The sequence below is a fragment of the Meles meles genome, chromosome 2 (genome assembly GCF_922984935.1).
Source record: "Meles meles chromosome 2, mMelMel3.1 paternal haplotype, whole genome shotgun sequence".
NCBI classification, from domain to species: domain Eukaryota; kingdom Metazoa; phylum Chordata; class Mammalia; order Carnivora; family Mustelidae; genus Meles; species Meles meles.
Genome location: NC_060067.1, coordinates 63013121 through 63038222, shown reverse-complemented (window position 1 = coordinate 63038222; position 25102 = coordinate 63013121). Strand labels below are relative to the sequence as shown.

At 41.8% G+C, this 25102-nt stretch overlaps 1 protein-coding gene across 2 annotated transcripts in view; it reads right to left on the bottom strand.

Moving 5' to 3' along the window:
• Positions 1-2176: 2176 nt before the first annotated feature.
• The window catches only part of CLNK (cytokine dependent hematopoietic cell linker), a 168869-nt gene continuing 145943 nt past the window's right edge, over positions 2177-25102 (bottom strand). The window contains exons 17-20 of one of the 2 annotated variants that reach the window (XM_045984963.1): positions 22280-22413; positions 18168-18245; positions 13629-13784; positions 2177-5762 (exon numbers count right to left, since the gene is read on the bottom strand). In XM_045984963.1, coding sequence (XP_045840919.1) covers positions 5616-5762; positions 13629-13784; positions 18168-18245; positions 22280-22413 — 515 coding nt within the window. In that variant the 3' untranslated portion in view covers positions 2177-5615. The remainder of the gene's footprint in view (positions 5763-13628; positions 13785-18167; positions 18246-22279; positions 22414-25102) is intronic. The other variant, XM_045984972.1, reaches the window with a different exon arrangement.

Genomic DNA, 25102 nt, shown 5'->3' with positions numbered 1-25102 from the left:
GATCACGGTCCCAGGGTCCTGGGATTGAGCCCTAGGTCAGGCTCCCTATTCAGCAAGGAGCCTGTTTCCCCCTTTTCCTCTGCCTGCCACTCCCCTGCTTGTGCTCTGTCTTGCTCTAGCTCACTGACTCTCACTCTATCTCAAATGAATAAATAAAATTTAAAAAAAAAAAAGAAAGGGCTGGGAAGTATTACTGAGGCTTTCCAGGTTTTTGTAAGGGGAACCAGCTTGAAACTGATTAAGTGAGCAAAAAGTGAGTGAAATAAGTCAAGCTTGTTTCTTGTTGAATTTCCTCCTAGCAGGCTTACATTTTAGCTTTTTCTATTTTGTTAACTCAGTTACTATTTGTCCTTTTAATTTCCCTCATCCCGAATTTTGTGGATGTCTCTCTTCTGCTATCTTCTTCCATTCCCTTTATCACATATTCTTGACTTTTCAATTCCTCTGTTGTCATTATAGTGGAGTTTCCAGAGAGATCAAGGATAAGTTCATATTTAGCCATATTTTAATTGGAATTCTTATTGCAGTGGGTCATGTGTTTTATATTTTACTATTTTTAAAATTACTTTCCATGGAGCCATACTGATTCACATTCCAGCCGGTAGTTGAGAATTTTTACTTCTTTAGGTTCTCACCAGCTTTGGATATTATCTGAAATCTTTAATTTTGACCAATCTGTTGGGTAGAAAGTGCTGTGCTGTGTAATTGTTATTTTAATTAATGTTTCCCTGGCTACTATTGTGGAAGTTGCTGTCAGATGATCATGAAGCCCAGGCATGCTTGGGGGAGGCTCCTGGGTAACTGCCTTTGGCTTCAGCAAGCCCATCAGGGAACATGGAGGAATAATCTAGCTTTCATTTGGCCATTTCACTTCCATCCATGGGCAGAGGAGAAGTTCACTTGGCATTCTCATGGGGGTTGTCCACTCTTTAAGCTTCTGGTCTCTCTTTAAACATTCTTCTAAGATCTCCCTCATGTAGGTCCATCGTCCAGGTGTGGGGATGGAGACCACAGGAACCACATTTCCTGCTCTGCTCCATTAAGCTCCGCGGCCTTTGTCCTTGAAGATAACTCCATTCTATGACAGTGTCTCTTGACATCTGTGTCAGTTCCATCATTGTCCAGTTATGAGAGCAGGGATGGACATCTTACAGGTCTAAGAGGTTACTTGTTGCGTATGAATTGCCTGCTTATATCCTTTGCTCATAGTTCTGTGGAGTTGCTTAAATGCCTTTGGACTTCGTCTTTTACAATAATTTTAAGCTTTGGTGTAATGAATCTTTCAGTTCATGTTGCCATGTGGTTTAGGAACTCTTTTCCTATCCCCAAATCATAGAGATTATCAGAAGAAAATACGAGGCTCAACTGAAAGTTTTCTTTTCACTTTTAGCTCTTGGATCTATGGTAAATTTATTTTTGTATATGATTTGACGTAGGGACATAATTGTATGTTTTTCCCATATGGTGAGCCCGTTTCCCCAGAACCACTTGATTAATCATCTGTCCTTTCCCCACAGATGCCACTTCTATCGTTCACACACCCATTCACTAGGTAGTCATTGCTTGACTGGTGACAAGAATGGCCACGAATGGAGCCCTAAAGGTTAGGGCCCTCAGAAATAGACTGACAAAAGATTTGTACCTCTAACGCTTGGGTTCTAGGGCTGTCCTTCAACTCTTTGCTTGAACATTTCCCCTGGGCAGGTCTCCCTCACTACATCCTCCCCACACATCCATTTCTGCCTAACAACTCAATGGTGGCACAAGAGAGAGAATTAGCAAATCTATTATTCTGTGTTGCATGATTTTTATTGCATGTGTATCTTCCCTGCCAGACTCTTAACCCTCAATCACAGGGATTATGTCTTTTCATCTTTATTCCCCAAATCTAGCATGGGATAATGCTCAGATGCCAAAAATTGTTCCTCAAATTCTGTGATGAGTTTATCCTAACTATGACTTCAGAAAACTTTAAGGCTAATAGGGCATGAAATGAACAAAATTAAACTATATTTCGAATTCCTTTCTTTAATACTCAGTTACTGAGATATTATGACATTCAATTACATATTTGATTTCATTTATTTTAATATAGCTATCAATCATGAATATTCAAAAGAAAGTGAATGTTAGCTAGAACAAATATTAGTATAGAAAAATGGGTACACAAATAAAATGCTAGTCACCTATGATACAGACCATCTTATAAAAAACATGTTTATGTGTACATACACATGGCAATGGGCTGAGTTTGACAATGGGGTTAAATTTGGTTCCTCTCTGGTCATTACCATGGAAAATTTAACTGATTTCAGCTACAATGTAGTTACTCAAACACACTCTCACACACCCACATCCTCTCCCACACACATATACCCAAGTGGGTAAATTTTCCTTTAAGTAAATTTGGAAAAATTTTAAATTTTCTGGTATAGAACTTTTAGAAAACATCTCAAATAAGCTTCCTCAAAACATCAAGTGTTGGCCTCACTGGTAAGCCCTCAGTGGTAAGTGTTCAACTGGAAATACAGTAAAATAGATTATCTTATTTACTGGGTACTTTTTCATTGTCTGTTTCTCCCACTTAATTCACCACTATAATTCAAACATCCTCAAGAGTGTCTAGCAACGAATGTATATGTGTACACAAACAAGTGCTTAGAGCAAGGTATTATTAAAGTTGAGGAAGATACAAATTGATCCAGAATGATAGTTATTTAGTCAACAAGAAATGCCTTGAATGAATAGATGCTATAATCAGATAAAGTCAGATTTCACTACTCTGGTGGCTAGGAATCAAGTGACACTTTTCCACTGAAAATGAAATACGAGTTGAAGAGGGATTAAACCGCTTTGGAATTTGGGCAAGCCAAACCCATATCATTGAACTTTTTCAATTACAGATCCAATAAGCAGCTAGGCACTGAATAGAACTGTGTCTGAAGACCTTGGTTCAGCCATGACCATTTCACCTTAAGATTTGGGCCAAGGAGACACAGAGTCCTCAGTCATGCAGGGTGTCCAGAAGACCTGCCCTGCCTTCTTTACAGAACTGTTGTGAGAATCAAGTGCAATTAAAATATGTATATTCTTATTCTTCAGTAATATTTATAAGCAATATGTCCTCATTACAATCAACACTGAAAAGGAGAGTCACTGTGGCAGGCATGGTGGGGGGCGCCACTTGGCTTTCCCTTGAAAGAGGAACTTGCTGATGAGTGGCTATCTGACAACCTTCCTCTGTAGCAGCTTCTGGATTTCCCATAGCATCAGAAGGTTGTGTTTTCCCTGGGAAGTTTCTGGGAATGACTTACAAGGTGCTGTGTGTCCTAAGACCTAGCCATTTCTGCCTCACATGGGACTGTATCCTCTATGAGCAATCCTTGCTCTGAATCGTATCAGCGGGCTGGCCAGGACTCTCTCAGAGCTGTATCTCAGCTGGATGGTTTCCTTACTCCCACCTCACTCCTTCTCTCTCTCCTCTCATAGGGGTGAGACCACGTCACAGTCCAAAAGCTCTCCCTGCTTAGTCCTATTCCTTCCCTTCACCCCTTATCTTTCTCAGGCATCACCTCTAATAAATGTTTGCATTTCTAACTCTTGTCCTGACATCTGAGTTCCAGAAGTCCCAAATAACATGATCCCTCAAACCCTAATCATCTAAAAAACAATGCTGTCCATATTTTCAATTTTATCTTTCTTTCCAGAGATTTTCATTATGGATAAGCATGGTGGGCTTTTTATTTTAAGATGGTTGATTTCTACCTCCTCTTCCTCTTCCCATCATATCAGGCATTTATGAATGAAGCATTTTGAAGAACATAAGCCTCATAAAACGTTAGCCACCAGCAGATGCTCACCCTTTTTGACAACAACGGTGCTTGAGGAGACTCAGACATTTCTTGAGCACACAGTGTTGAATGGCGAAAACCAGCGAATCAGAGTTTGAGGGCATCTTCCGAAAGCTTTGTAGAGGGAGGCTCAGATTCTTCCTGTGCCCCAGCTGGGACCTCCATGGTCTCTTTCCATGCTGGTCTGAATTTGCTGAAGTCTAGCTGAGAGTGACCGGAAGCCACACTTCCTGCAGCTCTGAGCAGTACGCTCCTTAGAAGCCACAGTTCAGGTCTGCTCAGCTCCTGGTTCCTATGTGATCCCGTGCAGGTGCCCTGGAAGGGAGGCTCAGGGGGCATCAGGAACCCGAACCAACAAAGAGCTTCTTCATCAAATGATCCTGACCTGACTTAGAGACATAACGTCCCACCAACCCTGGGAAAGCTGAACCCATGCAGCTGTCGGGTTGGTTGGTAGGTAGAGGCTCCGAGCTCCTCTGAGAGCACTCCTCGGCTGCTGTTTTAGAGGAGAGAATCCCAAGCACGGTTCCCATTGTTATTTCTTTCCTTCTAATTCGTTTTTGATTTTACTTCTGCCTTAAAGCTACTCTTGCATAAATATTTCATACATTTCATGTATAGGCTTTCGTAACATTTGAAGTCATTATGTAGATCGATTTCAATCAGAACACACACTCTCTCTTTCTCTCTTTTTAAAAAACTTACTCCACTAAAGAGTTTATTTATTTATATATTTCAGTGCAGACAAATCTGTATTTCCAAATGGTGTCTCTCTAGCTTTTCAACTTGATGATAAAATTCCATAGGGAATGTACCTGGGAAGGTGTGCTAGGATGAAGCCAGGCAAAATGGGCAAAGATGTGTGCTCCCTTTTTACATTGAGTGGGACCAGTAACCTCTCTGAGCCTCTTACTCCTTATTTGTATTATAAAATAGGAATAATGTAAGATCCTTTTAGCTTTAGGAGGGAGCAGTATCAGGAGGCATGCAATATTCCTTCAAAGTAGCACTAATCTGAGGACACTTCTCTTCTTTTGAAGGGAAGTCCATAATTGGAATTTAAAAAAAAATTACTTTCGCTCAGACTTAGGCTTGCTCCCTTACTGCAAATCTGCTAATTCCATTCGTCTTAAAGCCACTCAAAACAGAATCCTAGAGGCTGGGCCCACAACCCTCTAACCCTGGAGTGAAAGCATTTCTGATTTCTGACTTACAGGTGATATTTGCAAACACTTTCCTTTTCTGTTACATTCCTTCCCTAAAATTGAGGTTTCAGGATTACAAATAAAATAGAGCTTACATTCAGTAATATCTTCAGCATAAGGAATCTCAAAAACATTGTACCTTCACAGGTCCTGCCACTTCTGAAACAAAGGCAGGACCAGGTCCTATAAAGAGCATAGGTATGGGAATCTCACACAGATTTGTCCCATGCTAGCTGCAAACATCTAAGCAAAGTTTCTCATCACCTTTATTTCTCATAAGGTTGGTGACCCATGGTGACCACATTTATAGTTCTCTCTTTAGGAGATATTTTTTAAAAGCCCGTTTTTATTTTTGCTTCTTACCAATATTTCTTCTATGGTTTGAACTTTCAAAACTGAGATCAGTTCCCCAATTTCCATTATAGAATGTTTTCCTTTTCTCCGAAGTCAAAGAAGGGATCCCTCGAAGCCAGAGAAAAATCATCTTTTGAAATCAATGAGAAGTGGGTAGAGGTATTGGATCCGGTGAGATTGGAACCGCAGAGAAAACAAAATCCGACTACCAACGTGAGAAGCACCTGCTGAGGGGGAGGGGCTGAGTCAGGTAGCATTGCTCCCTGTGAATTCCAGTTTTGTCTTTCCCATCAATTAGTATGATGGGAAAATACTTGTAGTGTTCGATGATGTCTTCCACTGAATTAAACTTCTGAAACATAGAAAAGAAAGTTAATGAAAATTTGAATATCTTTTGTGTTGGTGGGTTAAAGCACAGAATAAGATGCTTCATTTTCCTTACGGAAGACGTTAACTCAATATTTTTTTTCCGAACTGTGAAGCTGTGTCAGAAAGTGTCAAAAAAAAAAAAAAAAAAAAAAAAAAAAGAAAAGAAAAGAAAAGAAACTGGAAAGACAGCTCCTGAAAGATGAGTGGTAAAAATGTTAATATCAGAGAGTAAGATGGTTGGGGAGACCAAAAGTGAGCAAGTCAGGGCTCGACCTTCACTGAGTGGATTGGTGGGAAGGCCTACAGTGGGCTCCCCTTCCAGAAACCCCTGTGTTCCAGTGGGTCCTGGGGTAATCAGAAGGAATAGAGCTGGCCACAAGGTCCTGGCAGTCTTTAGCCAATGACATTTCCTTCCCTGGGCTTCTTGTGAAATAACAAGGTGACAGCAGATCTTTACTTTTATGTTCCTGGAAACGCACAGATGGAGGGCTGTGGTGATTGAATGGACAGTGAGATTATTTCAAGTTTAGGGAATCAACATGTGCTTTGCTGAAGATGCAGAACTGAAATGGGCTATACCTTCTGGGTGTCTAGATAAAGGGACAAGAGGGCTTAAGGATTCTAAAAGCAGAGGAAGAAGCATGAACAAAAGCAGGTGTTGAAGATGGGAGGATGCAGAGGGTGGTTCTGATGCACTGAGTTTGGGTGTGCCCTCAAAGGAAATCCTGGAGGGTGAGTAGGAAGAGCTCACTCAGCCGGCCTTGCATGCCTTAAGACGATGTTGAGCCAAGGAGGCTTGGCTGTAACCCTAGGAGGTGAGCAGGGCAGGGGGAATGGCTTTCATGGAAGAGCTAAGGAAACTGCAGCTCAGGGATGTGGCGTGACCTGCTTTGAGGTCACAAAGGCAGGGACCCAGGACCAGGAATGCAACCTGGTTTTTCTGGACACAAGTTGTCTGCTTTTCCCTTATACAGCTTGCCTGCAGCCACAGATCCCGGGTTCCAACAGGCTGGGATAGAGAAGGCAGAGCTTGAAGGGAGGGAGCCCCGGTGAGGAAGCCTTTGATGCTGCTCTAGTGTTGTGAACCCTCCCTCTGTCCAGTGTGTCCCAGCACAGAAATATTTGCAGGCCTTCAGGATATTCAGCAGGGAATGGCATTGTCATGGTGCCTGTCCTCATGGAGATTGCATTCTGGTGGGAGCAGACGGAAAATAGCTTCCTACACAAGGAGGTAATTTCACTTAGGAATAATGTGCTCTGAAAATAATTAACTCAGAACTCAAGAACATCACTAGGCCCCCCACAAACCTTCCCTCAGGGCTGCCTGTGGCTACTGGGAGGGAACTTCTTTTCCTCAGGGGAGCACTGCGTTAAAAAGCTAGAGGTCTGTAACCACGGTGGTGGTCCCCTCCTTCCTGCCACTTGTGGCCGATGTGAAGAATAAGGGGAAGACTTAGGGAAAGAGGCAGGGAACCACAAATCTCCTGACATGGCCCAGTCCCTAGATGCACTCCATCCCTGACCATCCTGAGGACTGAGTCCACAAGCTTCCCCATTGTTCCTACCAAAACTCATCTGACTTAGGTTCTGTCTTTTCATGCTACAACAGTCCTGCTTGACTCTGTGACTTGCTCCTGTGCACATGTTACTGGATCTGGTTTCAAGGAGATAACCCATCTGTCCACCCCTGAGACATACACAATAAATACTAATTCCTACCTGATGCTAAAGTAAGGTGGTTTCCTGGTTGTGCCACAGGGAATGCAAGGATAGTGTTAGAGAAGTCGTATGCGCAGGGCCTTTGGGGACCAAGTGCCTGAGTTCCAAACTAGGCTCTCCCACTCACTAGCTGTGTGGCCTCAGGCAAGTTTCTCACACTCTCTGTTTCAGTTTCTCTATCTATGAATAGTGATGGTAAGTAACATCAGGACCCACCTCCAAGGGCCCTTGTGAGGATTAATTGAATTGACAGTTGACACATAGTCAGCATTTAGAAGACAGCTTGGTATACAGTGAGTGCTCAATACATGTCTTATTAACATGACCTCATCCCTTTTGGGTTTGCCAAGAATATGCACAAAGAGCAATGAGGTCACTGGCGAAGTTTATAGATGATCATTGTATACCTCCAGGAAGGCTTTTTTTTTTTTTTTTTTTGTATTTCACTTCCAGTTATAAACTAAGAACCGTGTTTTCTTTCTCTTTTTTCAAATTTGACAAAACTGAAAGTGAGTAATGAAAAGAAACTTCTCATGTGGAACTCTTCTGCAAAACTGGTTAACCCACGTGGCACAGAGGAAGGCCTCTTCCCTGATCTTCATCTTCAGAGGGAAAACGCCTGCTTCCTCTTCTCATTCCTGCTATCTTCAGGATGGTCTTGAAATAATGAGTGCGATATTAATTGTTTTAATAACCTACTGCATGGATACCATTTTACATGAAATTATAATTTTAATAAATGGTAGGAAGCAAGTGAGGCAGGAGTGATAAATAATTACTGTCATTTCTTATTGTGCCCTTGTAGTGATAGGCCCACAACTGATATATTATTACTCTAAAGAGACTTCTTAAAAATATTATAATGAAGCTCTTATTTTCATATGAAATGATTTTTCCAGGAGGGGAGCAAATGTCACCCTAATATTAAATCTTAAAATGTCTTTAAACCTTTTGTGTTTGCCTTATATCACAACAGTAGGCAATGATTCAGTGCCAGAAGAGTAAAGAAATCTGTCTGCGAGCACACGTAGGAGTGAAAAAGAAAAGAGAGAAGCAGGCAGGGGAAATGAGAAGTTGTGATCTCGTGGGTTCATTGTTGGTCTCTGCCTACTAGTCTTTAAAGTTTGATTCACCAAGTAAACTTCGAGCATAATTTTTTGGTCACTTGCAGGGCAAGGAAAGGTCTGATGATGGAAATGGCTCATTTCTATGAGCTTTCACAGAAACCTTGACCCACATGGTTTCTGAAGTCAGATGCAGGTTAGCGGCTGGCAGCAGGTGAAGCTCTGTGGGCTACTAATGGCAGGTGCTTCTCTTGCTGGGGCTGGTGTTTTAGCAGTGGCTAAATATTTCCAGTCTCACCCCTGCTTAGGCGTGTGCATCGATGGGCGCAGATGAGCAGGGTAACCCCTGGGTAGTAAGGACTCTGTGTCCCCAGAATGGAGCATGAAGTCTAGCATAGTGTAGGCATAAAATGAATGGTGGGGCAATAATTGAGCAAATGGGTAGACTGGGCTGAAAGTTCGTCCCCCAGAGATATGTCATATCCCAATCCCAGGAATCTCTATTGCCTTATATGTCAAGAGTGGATAGTATTTCTCATGACAAAAGATGGGATCAGTTAAAGCAATCACACTATGGGTATTTACCCTAAAGATACAAATGTAGTGATCAGAAAGGGCACATGCACCCCAATGTTTATGGCAGCAATGTCCACAATAGCCACACTATGGAAGGAACCCAGATGTCTATCAACAGATGAATGGATAAAGAAGATATGGTATATATATGTATATGTGTGTGTATGTGTGTGTGTGTACACATGTGTACACACACACACATACACATACAATGGAATACTATGCAGCCATCAAAAATGAAATCTTGCCCTTTGCAATGATGTGGGTGGAATTAGAGGGTATTATGCTGAGCGAAATAAGTCAATCAGAGAAAGACAATTATCATATGATCTCTCTGATATGAGGAATTTGAGAGGCAGGGTGGGGGGTTGTGGGGTGTAGGGAAGGAAAAAATGAAACAAGATGTGATCGGAAGGGAGACAAACGATAAGAAACTCAAACTCAGGAAACAAATTGAGGGTTGTTGGGGGGGATATGGAGAGTGTGGTTGGGTTATGGACATTGGGAGGGTGTGAAATGTGTAAGCCTGATGATTCACCGACCTGTACCCCTGGGGCAAATAATATATGTTAATTAAAAAAAAAGATGGGGTCAGTTGAGGATCTTCGTAGGAGGAGGGAATTCTGGGTTATCCCTAAAAGCAGTCATGCATACCCATACCAGATTGAAGCACAGGGAGGAGATTCATCCAGAGAAGAGGAAGAGATTAGAGCAGATGCAGAGATTGGGGCGATAGGGCCCACGAGACAAGGAGCTGAGGCTTGCCCACAGCCACTAGCAGCTGAAAGGGGCAAGGAGAAATCTTCCCTCTATGCCCAGAAGCCCTGCTGATACTTTGATTTGAGATGTCTGGCCGCCAAAACCACAAGAGAAGGCGTTTCTGATATTTGAAGTCACCAACTTGGTTGTGCTCTGTTAGAGGACCCAGGGCATGAAGACACGGGATCTTTCCTAAATCTGAATTCAGACATGAGTTTCTAGCCATGTGGCTAACAGGATGACCCAAATACCTACCAGTGCAGCAAAATGGACCTCCCCAGGCCTATTCTTGGGAGATGTGTGTGAGTTTGCTTCCCTTCTGTGCTTGAGAAGATGTTGGCATGCTCACCTTCTGGAGACTTGTCCAGGCATCCCCTGCCACCCCCACATCCCGGGGAAAGCTGTGCCTCACTAGTGCCCCGGGGCACAAACCCCGGCAGAAGCACTTGGGAATCATTTCTGATGGAAATCCCTACTCACTAAGCACCTGCCTCTGTGTGTCTGAGTGTCTATGTGACTGTGTTTATGTCACCTTATCTGAGATGTAATAACTCCTTGAGAGGGGTGTCACTGAGTTGGATATGTGGTTAAATTCTCAAGTTTGCAAGGCAGCCAAAAAGTCACACAAAACCAAAATTATCCTTGACAACCCTGTATCTCATCACCTTGCTCCCGCAGAGTCAGACGATGCTATTTCTTTATGCAAGCCCCAGAGGAAGTAGCTGGAGTTGGCTTGCACTCAGCAGAGCCTTCCTGTATTAAATTCTCTCTCCCTTTTGCAAAGCTGGGAGCGTCTTCCCCAGCAAAGTGGAGGCTCCCGTGCCTGGTGAGGGGCAGGAGGGGGCTGAGAGCAAGCTAGACTGTCTCAGTCTGGCACCAGCATCCGGCTCGTGAGGCAGGAAAGTGTACAGTTGGGAAGTGTCCTTTCTCATCCGGTGCCTGGTGCATAGTAAGCTTCGCGGAAGTGTTAACTCTCCTTCACCCCGCATTCTGGATGGTTTTTGGGCAGGCTGCTGATTGTTGGCATTAGGTCATGATGTTACCCGAGACCACATGAGTATTTTTGCAGAATGAAAAATGAAGCCCAGCCTTGCACTGTACCTGCTGTGACTGGGGGGCCCGTTACTTAACATTTGTGTCTCAGTGTCACTGTCTGTTAAGTGGAAATATGGGTGGCACCATCGTTGCAGGTTGGCCAGGAAGGCATAAATTGCTGAAGTTAATTAGTAATTGTTCACTGCACAGCATAGACCTTGTGCACGGCAAACACGCAGGTGTTAAATAAATGTAGGAAAAAGGAGGCTGGCTTGGGGGGATAACGAATGGGAGGAGAAAACTCCGGAATAACCCAAAAAGGGTTTTCTTAAAATAGGCATTTGAATCCTTGAGGGGTCCTTGGTGACGATAATTAGAGCAGCTCACCTGGAAGCTGACGGTCTAATCTGGGCTGTCATGGTTGGCAAGGGCTTCCCTGCCTCAGCAGGGATCAGATTATGATCTGATTCAACGTTATTCAGACGTCATCCCGGAGTAAGATCGCCGTCTCCTCTGTTATGAGCAGACCGAAGTGTGGCATGCGGAGGGGAAAGCTGTTGTGACCTCTTTAGGTCCTCACCGTTGTGTCCTCACTGGACTCAGTGAGGGTCTCAGTAATGCACTGTTCTCTGAGGTTTTTTGAGGTCCAGGTAAGAAAGCAAGTGACACAGCATCTTGCAGAGGCCCTGTGGGTCAGGGCGTGTGATTTCCACTTGCTCTGTGTCCTGAGCATTTAAAAGTCACAATACAGCTTTTTTTTTTTTTTTTTTTTTTTAGAACATGGGAAATTCTAGGGTCTGGGAGAAGCTAGAAAGGATGGAGCGGGACTGAACTGGAATGTCCACTAACCACAGACATCTAATTCCGGAGAACTGTATCCCAGTTATTACAGCGACTCGGGAATAAGAATGAAAGCATAATAACTCACATCTACTGTGAACGTGCTAAGTGTCAGGCTGGCTGGGAATGGGGTGCATTCGTTAAGTCACTAATCCCCATCACAAAAGGGAAAATTGGCTATTCTCTTCATCTTTGCTGTTCCTCTCTCAGTGTGGCTGCATGTAGCAGATTTATATATGAATCTTTCTCTCCACTCACGCTCTCATTTATGACCAGACTTTCCCAGGCTCTTAAAAAGGCCGGTGTGGACCACACCTCCCAGCTACATGCAGTACTCTGAAAGGGCTCTGGGTCAGATACTGGGTTTAAGCTGCAGTCTTCACGCGGCCACTAACGGGATCCTCACATACGCACATTCCTGATGCGCTCTGGCAGCCCTGGCGGTGTTCTTCACTTTGATCTCTACTGAGGAACAGTGGATAGTTGTGTGAAAGTTCTGGTTCTACGCTGGTTTTGTTTTCTCAGTCCTCCATGACAAAGGGCCGCAGATGGGGCAGGGTGGGGGCACCTGAACAACAGTCCATGAGTCTAGAAGTCCAAGATCAAGGTGTTAGCAGGGTTGGTTCTACCTGAGGCCTCTCTTCTTGCTGTGTAGGCGCCATCCTCTTTCTGTGACCTTACGTCTGTGCATGTCTGTGTCCAATCTCCTTACAGAGACACCAGACATAGTGTTCTAGGGCCCACACACGTGACCTCATTTTACCTTCATCCCCCCCTTTAAAGACTTTAGCTCCAAATACAATCCTATTCGGAGGTCCTAGAGGTTAGGGCTTCAACATAGGAATCTGGGAGGAGTCAGGGGGACACAATTCAGCCCATAATATAGACCAACAAATAACACTGAGGTCTGGAGATGCTAAATGAAAATTCTTGAATTAGAGAAGTTTGGACAAGGAAAGAACATTGCATTTCACTTTGAAGAAACTAAAGCCTAGAGACGTTAAGTGACTGGTCTGAGCTCACATACTTAGTAAGCGGGGATGTAGAACTTGACCCCTACCCTTCCCTTCCAATCCCTCTGTCCTACCTTCCTTTCAAGAACAGTTGAAAGAGTAGCTTCTCCTCACCCTCTCATTACTCCTATGTCTTTAGCAATTTACATAACTTTCTGAGCCTCAGTTTCCCTACATTTAAGGTTGGAGCAATTGTTATAGCAAGGAATCGTCGAGGGTTCACGTGAGGTGATACGGAGACCAGGCCGACTGCAAGCACACTCAGCAAAAATCAGTCTCCTTCCTCCTTTTTTTTTTATGCAGTTAATCTGGAAGGCCTTAACTGATGGATCCTCTCACGAAGCCGCATGTCAGTAGGTCTGTACTGAGGACGGGCATGCCCAACATGGCACCGAATACTGTGACTGAGCACAGATTCAATTTGGAGACACGACTAAATGTTCCTAATGCCAGCGGGTAGGGTGTGGAACGCCAACTGTGGGGGTTTGGCGTGGGGGTGGGGAAGGAATGTGGTGTTAACACTAACTCCAGCGTCAGGGGAGACCTCCGGGGAGGCAGAACTTGGATGTGTCCTGCAGAATGACTTTCCTTCGATGGGCAGATCTGTGTGGACAGGGGATGAAATGGTCAGTAATGGCTGGGGCCCATAGGCTGAAGTTTAAGGTGGGCAGGGATGCTTGTAGAAAGAGCTGGAAGGGAATTAGTTTCCACCTCCAGGGTGGCGTTCTTTTCTCCTCCCCCAGCAGTCACGGGGATATGATGGGTGACTTGGCCAGCATTCCCCCCAACGTCTCCCCTTGCTGTCTTTGGTCTGGGAAAGGGAAGCTGTTAGGTCATACTCACCTCATCTCCCCTCAGTCCTGTCCCCAGGGCAAACTGCTGATTCTTCTCCAGGAAACGGATTTTCACATTGTAGACTTTGTTCCCATAAAACACCACCAGCACGTAGGGTTCTGCCCTGGATTTCGTGGAACAGTCTCGGACCAAGAAAGTGCCATCCTGAAGCAGAAGGAAGAATGGTTTTTTTCTCAGACATGCCAGCATCCCAGGCCTGACAGTGTTGGCCGTAGTGACATTTGTGTGTGCCACGTTCCCATGTGGCTTGCCTTTTGGCAAAACAGTTCTTTGTGAAATTTAATTCAGTGAATATTTGGGGGTCAGCTCGTGTAAGGCTTCTTGTTACTTTCTGAAAAGTGTACCAGTCAGATCAGGACATCCCCTTCTTCCAAATCTTACACCATCCCCCACTGGCCTCAATGTCATGTCTACAACCTTAGCATGACGTTTGGGGATAAATGCTCCAGTCTGTCCTGGAGTTTGGTTTCTGAAAATCCTGGTTCCAGCCAAGATTTCCGAAAGGCACCTCTTGCTTTTGGGCTCTCAGCTTTCACACAGGCCACCTCATCTGCATGGAGAAGCCCTCCACCTCCCCTCCTGAGGGTTCTTTCTTCACCTGCCCCTGTTCCCATATATCCTGTTCTGCCTGATGCTCAGGTGTTAGTCTAGAGACAGTGGGAGCCACTGCAGGCTTTAGCAAGGGAGGCTTTTAGCATAATACAAGGGGCCTCTGAGTGGGGAGATATTAATATAGGGCTAGGGTTCCCCCAAAAGATGTGGGGTTTCAGTCATTGGTAGCAGCCTGGGCAGACATGGAGGGAGGGGCTAACATAGCCTCTGGTGAGGGGAAGGCAGGTGCAAGGGAAGAAGAGGAGACAGAAGAGGGATAGGAAGGAAACCCAGAAGCTTCAGTGTGACAGGAGCCAAGGGAGGAGATGGGGCGTTTCCAAAAGAAGGTCAGCAGTGTGAGATGGCTTGAGGGCTGTGAAGAGGCACACTGCAGGGACCAGGCCTGCCTGGGGAATAGCTCAGGCTGAAAGTCTGGTCATAAAGGGCTAGGAAATGGAGTGAGTCTCCTAAACAGAAGCACCCCTGCAATGCTGGTTTTGTAGCTACACTGTGCCTTTTGTATGATGAAAAGTATTGAAAAGTCTGTAGCTGTAATTGCATAGATTCTTACATAGATGGTTACAAATAATCTACTAGAATAGATCTAATTAGATGTGTGAGGACTTACTATTTATAGATATTACATATAATAATTTATGTTTATAATTAATTGTTACATATAATTATCTCCATATAGACTATATCTTATATCTATATATACCTATTATGCATAAATAATATTTATCATTATAGATACAGATAATAATCATTACAATACTTATACTAATACTATAAATATATTAAGTTTATAAATAATACTAAGAAACTGTAGAGACGTGATAATTCTGATAGCTAAGGTTTATTGAGACTTGCTCTGAAGTTGCTAAGCATTTTAGGGGCACCTGGGGTTTCAATCAGCTAAGTGTCTGCCTTTGGCTTAGGTCATGATCTCAGGGTCCTGGAATCAAGGCCCTTGTTGGGCTCCCTGCTGAATAGAGAGTCTGCTTCTCTCTCTCCCTCTGCCCCTTCCTCCTGCTTGTGCTCTCTCTCTCTCTCACAAATAAATAAATACAATCTTAAAAAAAAGATGCTAAGCATTTTACAACATTATTTCATGTGATGTTTACATAAAATTTGAGAAGTTATTTTATCCCCATTTTTACAGGTAAGGGAAGTAGGGTCTTAATTACTTAAGTGAATCCACTAATGCCTCTTGGCTAGTTAGTAGATTACCTAATAGTCTAGTCCAAGTTTTTGCCCTTTAAATATATCAGCCTCTGAGTACATAAAGTGGGATTGAAGAATCTTCTGGAACTTGTTCTACATAAAATATTCAGCCGTAATTGAAGCCTTAAGATTCAAGTACAGAACATTGCCCAAGATCAGGAAGGGAGAAGACGCCAAGACACGGAACCAATTTTTGGATTTATCATCTTAACCTCTGCAATGAGTTTGTCACCATGAATCTGGGCAATCCTGCAATTTAAATGAAATTATTTTTCATTAATTGGAAACATGTTTTGACAAAACTGAGACAAACAGAATAGGAAAAGATGAAGTCATGCAACTGAGATGCTGTTTTCTCAGTGTTTTTTGGGGAGGAGGTAGAAACAGGCACACAGGGGGAGGGGGTAGCAAAAGGAGCCTTGACTGAGTGCCCAGATGTTGCTGGAAGGACATGGGTGCATACGTTGGTCTTTTTAGCACACAGCAGCTCCTGGAAGCAGGTCCGCTCAGAGTAATTTTTCTGTTGGCAAACAGCTCAGAGAGTATAGTGGCTCATTTGGTGCTGATTAGCCAGGGGAGGAGGCAAGGTTGAAGCTGACATCCTGCTCCCCCATCTACCAAGGAGAGGTCAACTAGGGTGGGATTCCCTGGGGAGGGGTCAGGGAGGGTCCTCTAGGCAGGACATCACCTAGCCACCTACAGCTATCCACTGGAACGTAAAGAACTCTGATGGCTACTACAGGCAGCTGTGGTTTTGTGGAAAGAACACTGATCTTGAATATAGGTTCTGTCCCCTTTTCCACTTTTTCCTCTTTATGAGTGAGACCTTGATTTAGCCTCCGGTTCCTCATCTAGAAAATGAGATCATTCCGTGGACTTCTAATATGTTTGGGATACTTTGTTTGTAACTATTTCCTCCTGCTGTTAGAACAATCTACCATGAACTTCATGGAATAAAACACAAATTTATTCTCCTACAGTTCTGGAGGCTGAGGTCTGACAAGGGTTTGACGGGGCTAAAATCAAGGGTCGCAGGATTGGGGTCCTTCTGGAGGCCCTCGGGAAGAATGCGTTTCCTTGACTTTTTTCTTCCAGAGGCCGCCAGGGGTCCTTGACTTATAGCCCTCATGTCTTCCTCTTCTAAGGATTCTTGTGATTACTTTGAATCTGCTCAGCTCATACAAGATAGTGTCCTCATCTCAAGCTTCTTAATTTAAGCATACATGCAAAGCCCTTTTTCCAAGTAAGGAGGCGTATTCACAAGGTCTGGGAATAGGATGTGGGTTTCTTGTCAGGGGGCATCATTCAATTTACCCTAGAAACTATCATCTAGTTTATCTCATTTAATTTCACAATATCATTTCCAAGAACTACATTTTACTAAACTTTATCGGGGACCTATCATTTATCCACCCATTTGCTAATTAACTAACTCCATTTTTGTATTTCCTCATTCAACAATAAACATTGCACTGGTTAGAGGTTTTGATGATCCAACAGTTTTGAGAACCTTTCTGTCACTTCGGAGAGATTTCTCACAGCCTAGTAGAGCTCTCTGCTTTTAATAGAATAGTAATTTAATAACTACTTGCTGTTGGTGATGATGGTTCTAATAGTCATTTGATCTGATCCTAAGTAATTTCATGTCTTTTCTCCTTTTGGACAAATGTTAGATTTGTCCGTCCCCCACCCCCTTGGAAGTTAGGCCTGGCTATGTGAATCACTTTGGCCAGTGAAATGTGAGCAGAGATGAGTGTTACTTTTGAGAAGATTGGTAAGGGCACACATGAAGACGTGGTCTCCACCAGCTTAGATCTATGCACCCAAACCTTTGTAGACCATGGAGCTCAAGCAAGAAAGTTTTGCTATGCTAAGCAACTGAGAACTTGGGGTAGTTAATACAGAAACCTATCATATCCTGACTAGGACATTATTCATGATCCCTGCACCTTTCCTGGAGACAGGAGATATAAAGGCCCGCCTCTAGGGACACCTGGGTGGCTCAGTTGGTTAGGCCACTGCCTTCAGCTCAGGTCATGATCCCAGAGTTCTGGATCGAGTTCCACATTGGGCTCCTTGCTCAACAGGGAGCCGGCTTCTCTCTCTGCCTCTGCCGGCCACTCTGCCTGCTTGTGCTCTCTGTCTCTCTTTCTCTCTCTCTAATAAATAAACAAATAAATAAATAAATAAATAAAATCTTAAAAAAAAATTAAAAAAAGACCTCCCTGTACTTTGGGCAGACCTTTAGTAACGAGATGAACTGGGAAGAAAGTAGAAGGAAGGCATTTTCCATGGTGACCTCCATTCATACCCCAGCTTCCACATCTGATCTCCAAAGTAGTTCCTTAGGGTTCATTTTACTGTTTTCATTTAATCCATAAAGAAACCTAAACTTAAAAATAGTTTTAAAAAGATTTCAATTAGCCAACATCATTAGTTTTAGATGTAGAGTTCAGTAATTCATAGGTTGCATGTAACACCCAGTGCTCATCACATCGCATGCCCTCCTTAAAGATAATTTGGAAGAAGGGCAAGTCACAAGATTAATAAGAGACACAGCCATTTCCCCCTTTTAATGACAACCTCCTGAGCATTGAGAGATCCAGGCTGGTGCATCTTAGCACACTGCTCCGTATGTGCTGGAACCTTTGGGCAGAAAACCATAGATGGCTGCAGACAGGGTGCAGCGTCCCCTCTACAAGGTATTACCTTATTCTCCTTCCTTAATGCCTCTTCCACTGCCTGGCGACTGTGTTCTCCGATGTACCAGTCATTCTGTTGGACATCCTGCAGTGCAGATAGATGGTGAATATTTTAGGGTCAAAAAGAAGTACTAACTTTAATCAATTAATTATCTAAAGTGTGCTTTTTGTTCCACTAGGGTCAAACCACAGTTTGATTTATAGTAAATACTCAGCCCCCAAATTCCATCCCTGGATCTGGAAATGGACACAAGAAAAATAACCGCAGCTTACTGTTATAGGAAACTGGCACAACAGAGTCTGTCTGTCATTGAAAGTAATGGGAAATTTCACTCCCATCTATTGAGAAAAGCCCTTCGGCACCACGCTCACGATGGGTCATAAACACTCTATCTACCAGTGCTTTCTGAATCTGCACCTGCGGAAGCTGAGACGGGAGGTGTATTGTTTGTGAAGCCGGCGTGGTCCTAGTCCTTGAAAAACCAGCAAGGGAGGGGAAGATGCAGATCAAGAGCATCTTTGTAGCACGTGTGTGAAGTCACATGTGGTGGAACTGGGATTTGAACCCTGGTCTGTCTGGATTTCTCTCTGTACCATGATACCCTATTACACTAGCTGATTTATTTTGATGATAAAATACACCATAACAGAAGAAAGGGAAGTCAGGGAGATGTGCCATGAATCTACAATTCCTTTACTGGATTCCAAGAATGATAACATTAAACAGTCCCCTGTGTGAGTCCAGCCTTTCCAAGGCCATTCTTCATTCATTATTAAGTCCACCCCCATAATAATCCTGTGCGGCAGGCAGGTCAGGATAGTGCAGGCTTAGGGAGTCAGCATCTGTCACATGGTTGGCAAAAGCTAGGTATGGGACAGCAGGTCTTTGTTCTCTCCATCTGAGTCTGGTCCTCCCAGTGCAGACTGGGATGGAGATCCTTCCAGCAATGGGTACACCACCAAGCATATGTGAGTGCCACTGGGAGAGGAAGGAGCTAGCTCCAGCCTAAGTCTGCAACCTCACCGGCTGCCTCTCTCCAGTCTGAGGACATGGGTCCGGCTAGCCAGATGTGCTTGTTGGTCTCTGGACATGCATCACTTCAGGGCTTGGCATGAGCCAGCATTGCTGCCTAGAAACCAACCCATGCCTCACCCTTTTCTCCTGCCTGGCTCTGCCATTCTCTTCCATCCAGTTGGGGAGCAAAGTCATCTCTTATTTAAGACTCCCTTTGGAATAATTTCCTCTACCTAGTCCCTGCCCCCTTGGGAAGGTCCAGAGGCAGGAGGAGCTCTGCTCGACTCCTGCAAAGCCACGTTACAGGCTTCAGAAAGAAAGGAGCCTCAGAGCCCTATCTCCCTCAGAAGTGGAGGCTCTCAGAGCTCAGAGCAGTCTGCTGCTTCTGGAGGGTCTCTCAGATAGATCAGGGCTTGGCAGGGCTCAGTCAGGATGCATTTCAGCCATTCTGATTTTATTTACTTGCTCAAACTGGAAGGCACTTAGAGATTTTATAGTCCTCTTTTCTCCAGGTGTGGCCTTGAGTGCTGGCAGACAAGTTTAGGTGGTACTCAGATACAGCATTAAATAACTCTGAGTTACCTGGGGGCGAAGTAGCCTCCTTTCAGTTCTCTGTCTAGCCCTTTGAATAATTCAAGGGGAATATTTCATTTTTGTTCTAGTATGTCCTTAATATCTCTCTGGCTTTTCTGATCTCTTCTGCAACAGAAGAACAATCCTTACCCTGAGAACCATTAGTGAGTGGTGGGATCTTGCTCCATTTTAATGGCCTTGTTTTGTTTGAGCTAAAGTGACTTAAAAATGTTGTAAAATGTACATAAGATTTACCATTTAAGCCATTTTTAAGTGTATAATGCAGTGACATCAAGTACATTCTCATGGTTTTGCAACCATCACCACTGTCCATCTCCAAAACTTTGTCATCATTCCAAACTGAAGTTTATATGTGTGTGTGTGTGTGTGTGTGTATGCTGGGAGGTGGTAATAGTCCAAATACTCATTATACATATACATATACATATACATATATATATGTATGTAACAGGATACTGCAGGGATTCTATAGATATATATATATTAAATAGAAATATAAATACATAAACATATACATATTTTTATATACAAATATAAAATAAAAAATAAATATATAAAAGTCCCTGCAGTATCCCTATTTATATATATTATATATTTTTATATATTTTGTATATTATATGTATTTATATTAGATATGTTATATAAATATATAATTATTTAAATATTATATAGATATATAGTATACATTTTATTATTAATATCATATAAACGTTTTATATATACAAAGTGAGTACTTGGATTGTTTCCACTTTTTGGCATTATTGTGAAAAATGGAGAGGAGAGGGAGTTGAGGGAAACTGGAAGGGGAGATGAACCATGAGAGACTATGGACTCTGAAAAACAACCAGAGGGTTATGAAGGGGCGGCGGGAGGGGGTGGGGTGGGGTGGGAGGTTGAGGAACCAGGTGGTGGGTAATAGGGAGGGCACGTACTGCATGGAGCACTGGGTGTGATGCCAAAACAATGAACACTGTTATGCTGTAAATAAGCAAATAAAAATAAATAAATTATAAAAAAAAAAAGGAAAAAAAAATGCTGCTATAAGCATGGGTGTACAAATACCTCTCTGAGTCCCTGCCTTCAGTTCTTTGGGGCATATATACCCTAAGTGGATTGTTGCAATTAGTTTGAAGGTTACTTCCTATCTGTGGCACATAATACTGTCTTTTTCTTTAGAACGGTAATACAAAGTGAAAAAAAAAGAGTCAAAGAATATTAATAAGTAAACCTTATTATTGATAGTACATGGGTAGGTCACAGATCGTAAGGTGCATTGAAATTGTTGACATGAGGGCAGTCCGGATCTAGTGCAAGCTTCTCTCATGCCTGTGAGGAATCCAGGGTCTGGGAGTGGTATAATTTGGAGAGACACCTGGTTAGAACTCAGGGATTTCAGTGCTCATGAAGGAGATGACAGAGACAAAAGAAGCCAGGTACATAGAAAGGGACAATAACAGAAGTATGTGCCAAAGTTTCCCAAAGTCTAACTTAAGAGTTTGAGACCTCTTTTAGAATTAAGGTAGAAATTAATATAAGGACAGTAAAAGACCTTCAGGATACTACAGAGATTGTGGGACTGGACCAGAGATACATTATATGCTCTGCTTCTGCTTAAAACACTTTCTCAGCTCCAGAGAAGGACCCCAAGCATATGGGGATATGGGATGGAGACCCATAAGAAGCATATTCCTCTGTGCTTTATAGTGAAAGACTTTATTTAATAAGCAATGCTATAAAGTAATGGGGGGGGAGGGGGGTTATGGACATTGGGGAGGGTGTGTTCTATGGTGAGTGCTGTGAAGTGTGTAAACCTGGCGATTCACAGACCTGTACCCCTGGGGATAAAAATACATTATATGTTTATAAAAAATAAAAAAAATTAAATAAAGTAATGGAGGGAAGGGCATGGAAACTACAAAGAAAGTTTTGACACATGCCATCCCCATAGTAAATGTAAGTGCAACATGATACAAGAAGATAATGGGGATGGTGAATATTTTAAAAAGAGAGCAGGAAATAGATGAAGGACAAACAAGAATACATCTGTTATGAATTAGCACCTCTCCTTGCTCTATGTTTCCTCTGGGGCAGGGACAATATCATCTAGCACATTATGTGGCATAAAATAAGTGCTCAATAAATTGTTGGACTGTTCAAATGCAATCAGAATATGACAGGTGGCTCTTTTATTGGCAAAAGTATTGCAATATATAAATCCTTGTTAGTCCTGAACAGCTAGTGAATATAAAACACAGGCTTTGATATCTCTATTTTTTTTATTAATTAAAACCACTTGAAGAATCTGAGAATGTGCAAATTAAAGACTGGTTAGAAGAGCAATATAAAATATAACAAAACACTGTAAAAATGTTAAAAATCAGTAATATATAGCCAGAAGGGGAATAAAATAAAGCCAACCACAATGATCTCCATGTAGGCATGGTTTAATAAAGCACTCTGTTGATGCTAAGTTCATCTAGAAAGACACTGAAGAGAAGTATTTGTTTTACCTTTTCATCAGACCTCGTGGGGAAAGGTTTTCTCCAGTTTGTGTTTTTATAGTGCAGTGCATTTTCGTGAGGGCTGAGGTGGGCTGGAGACTGACATCTCTGAGGAGAATGAAACTGCATGCTTTCTTTGTGATCTGGGGAAAAGGAAATTCACATATAAGTATGATTTTGTTACTGTGTTAGATTTCCTCCCTCCAGCAAGGAGCTGGAACTCATCACTGCTGTCTGTGTCTGGGGTAGACTTCTTGGTCTACACTACTGTCATCTCATTCTGGACAGCAATCTCCTCTGGATTGTTCTCTCGCTTCAGCTTTTGCCCCTTCCTCTCTAGGACATCTGAACTAATAACAAAATGTAGTTCTGACTTTGCTATTCCACCTGGTAAAAATCCTTCCATGATTTCCTTTACACCAGAAAGAAAATCCAAATTGTTTTACTTCTGTCCACAAGACCTGGAATAATCTTATCTATCTACCCATCCATCCATCCATCCCACATTGTCCATTCTGTTCTGGTCATAATGACCTCTGTTCAGTTTCTTCAACAAGCCAAATTGGTTCTCAACTCAGAAAATGCTATTTCTTTTAACTTGAAAGAATAACTTTTTATTTTAGTGGAATACCACTTTTTTAACCTAAAAGAATGACTAATCCCTAAATTATGGTTATTCAGACTTGGGCAGTTGGCAGATATTTTATTAAAAATGAACAAAGTAAGCCTGTCACTTTATGGAAAAGAACTGGCAGTATTTGTTGCCAATTATAAAATTAGATTTTTCTAGTGCAAATTGGAATTTGGAAAAACTTTTATCTACCATCATTACATAACAGCACAATTTTCTGATGAGACTTTTGGTGTTATTTGCAAATGTAATTTAAAAAATATTATAAAATGTGTTAACTTTGGAAAGATCTGCTCAGGTCTGTGAATCATATTCCAAGTGACCAATGCATGATGTTACAAAATCACGCCTGGTAAGAACATTCTTTAAAAGAGCAAGATAGACCAATGGACTTTAAAGTAGCAGAATACAAAAAGTTAATTTAAAGGGTTTAGTGTTCACATGGAACCTAAATTTTAAGATACTACCACTTGTCAAGTTTTGACATGGTGTTTTCTCCTTATATTCAATGAAAATAGCATAATTCCACTGCATGTCATTCTCATAAACACTAGTAAAGGATGAAATCAAGGCCACAAGGAAGGAGTGGAGTGTTAGGAGAAATACCAAGCAAAGATATTAGTAAATATGTTAGTAATTTTAAGCAAGGATTAACTGTATAAAAATCATAAAACATCCATACCATCAGATTTAGGGCATTCTGAGTTTCTTGTATTGCTTGGGAAGAGGATGTGAACCTCACATTTTTAAAATTCAAACACGATTTTATTTAAAATGTTAAAGCTCATGAATGAGTGAATAGAATTGGAACATAAAACTTCCAAGGGGACAGAAAGAAAGGGGAAGTAGGAGATGAACCCACTATCTGGCAGGAAAAGAAATAGTCCAAAACAGTTGGGCAAATAGGAGTCACAGAATAATATAAAAAAAACTGATCTAAAACATAGTAATCACAATAATTGTCAAAAGTTTAAGCTAAACATTTAAAAATTAGGTACAGACGAGTTAAAAAATTCCAGTTATTCTTAAATATAGTGACACAGAAATATAATGACAAAGTGGTCACTAATGGGAGGATGGAGACTATATACTAGACAAATCCTAAGCAAGAAAAAGCTAAAAGAGCTTTTGTAGTATTTTTGAAAATACTTTAAAAACTTTATTTTAAATTAGAGTGAAACAGTACATAGAGACTTATTACTGAAATGGCCATCGCTATCTTTTCAAAATGGATCGAAACTATAAGAGCGTACTTCAGAAAAGAAAATAACCATTATCGGCATTGTCTATCACTTGGTTTGTGTAGTTTACATAATAGTTTCAGTGATTATGAATTTTTCATTATATTGTGGCAACTGATTTACTAGATTTCGACTCTGAGTGGCTTGCTTGAATATTTTAAAAGTCCAACTTGAAAAAGAGCATTTAGAAATATCTATATGCATTTGTAGTCTATGCAGAGAATGATTTAAATGGAACAAAAAAACAAACAGAACAACTTTGTGGTACTGTTTTCCTTTGAAGGCCCTTTGGCTCTTTGTTTAATGAACGAATGAAATTCTGAGCATATAATCCATTGCAAATATTTAACTGATTTTGTTCTAGAATAATGGCAGCTAATCTTTGGAAATTATATATATATATATACATATATATACACATACTATAATAATATTAAATATATATTATACATACACATATTTATGTGTATACAGATACACATATGTACATATATAAATATACTTACATATACATATATATATATATATTTTTTTTTTTTTACATAAGACTGCAGTTTGGTTTTATAACCCCATGAAATAAGACTCTCTTATTTAGAGGACAGTAGAAGAATATTGTGGGGAGGACGGTGTGTGAGTGGGCAATAAAATTTGAGGTAGGGTAGCCTAATAAAAAAGGCATGGCTTGATGAATCATATTGATATCAGTAATTACTAACATTTCAAAACTATTCTGTATATAAAGCTGTTAGTGTGGTGTTTGACTGTACTATCGCTCAAAAAACACCACTGCTTCTGTTGTTACTACTATAAAAGAAACACAGTTTTAGACTTTTCTTTTGTAAGTTACAGAAAAGTGTTTTATTTTAAGCAAGTATCCATACATATTTATTGGCAAGTTTTAATTTACTCTTACATGCAATTTAAAATTTTATAAGGTAAGAGCCATATCTTTTAAAGAAT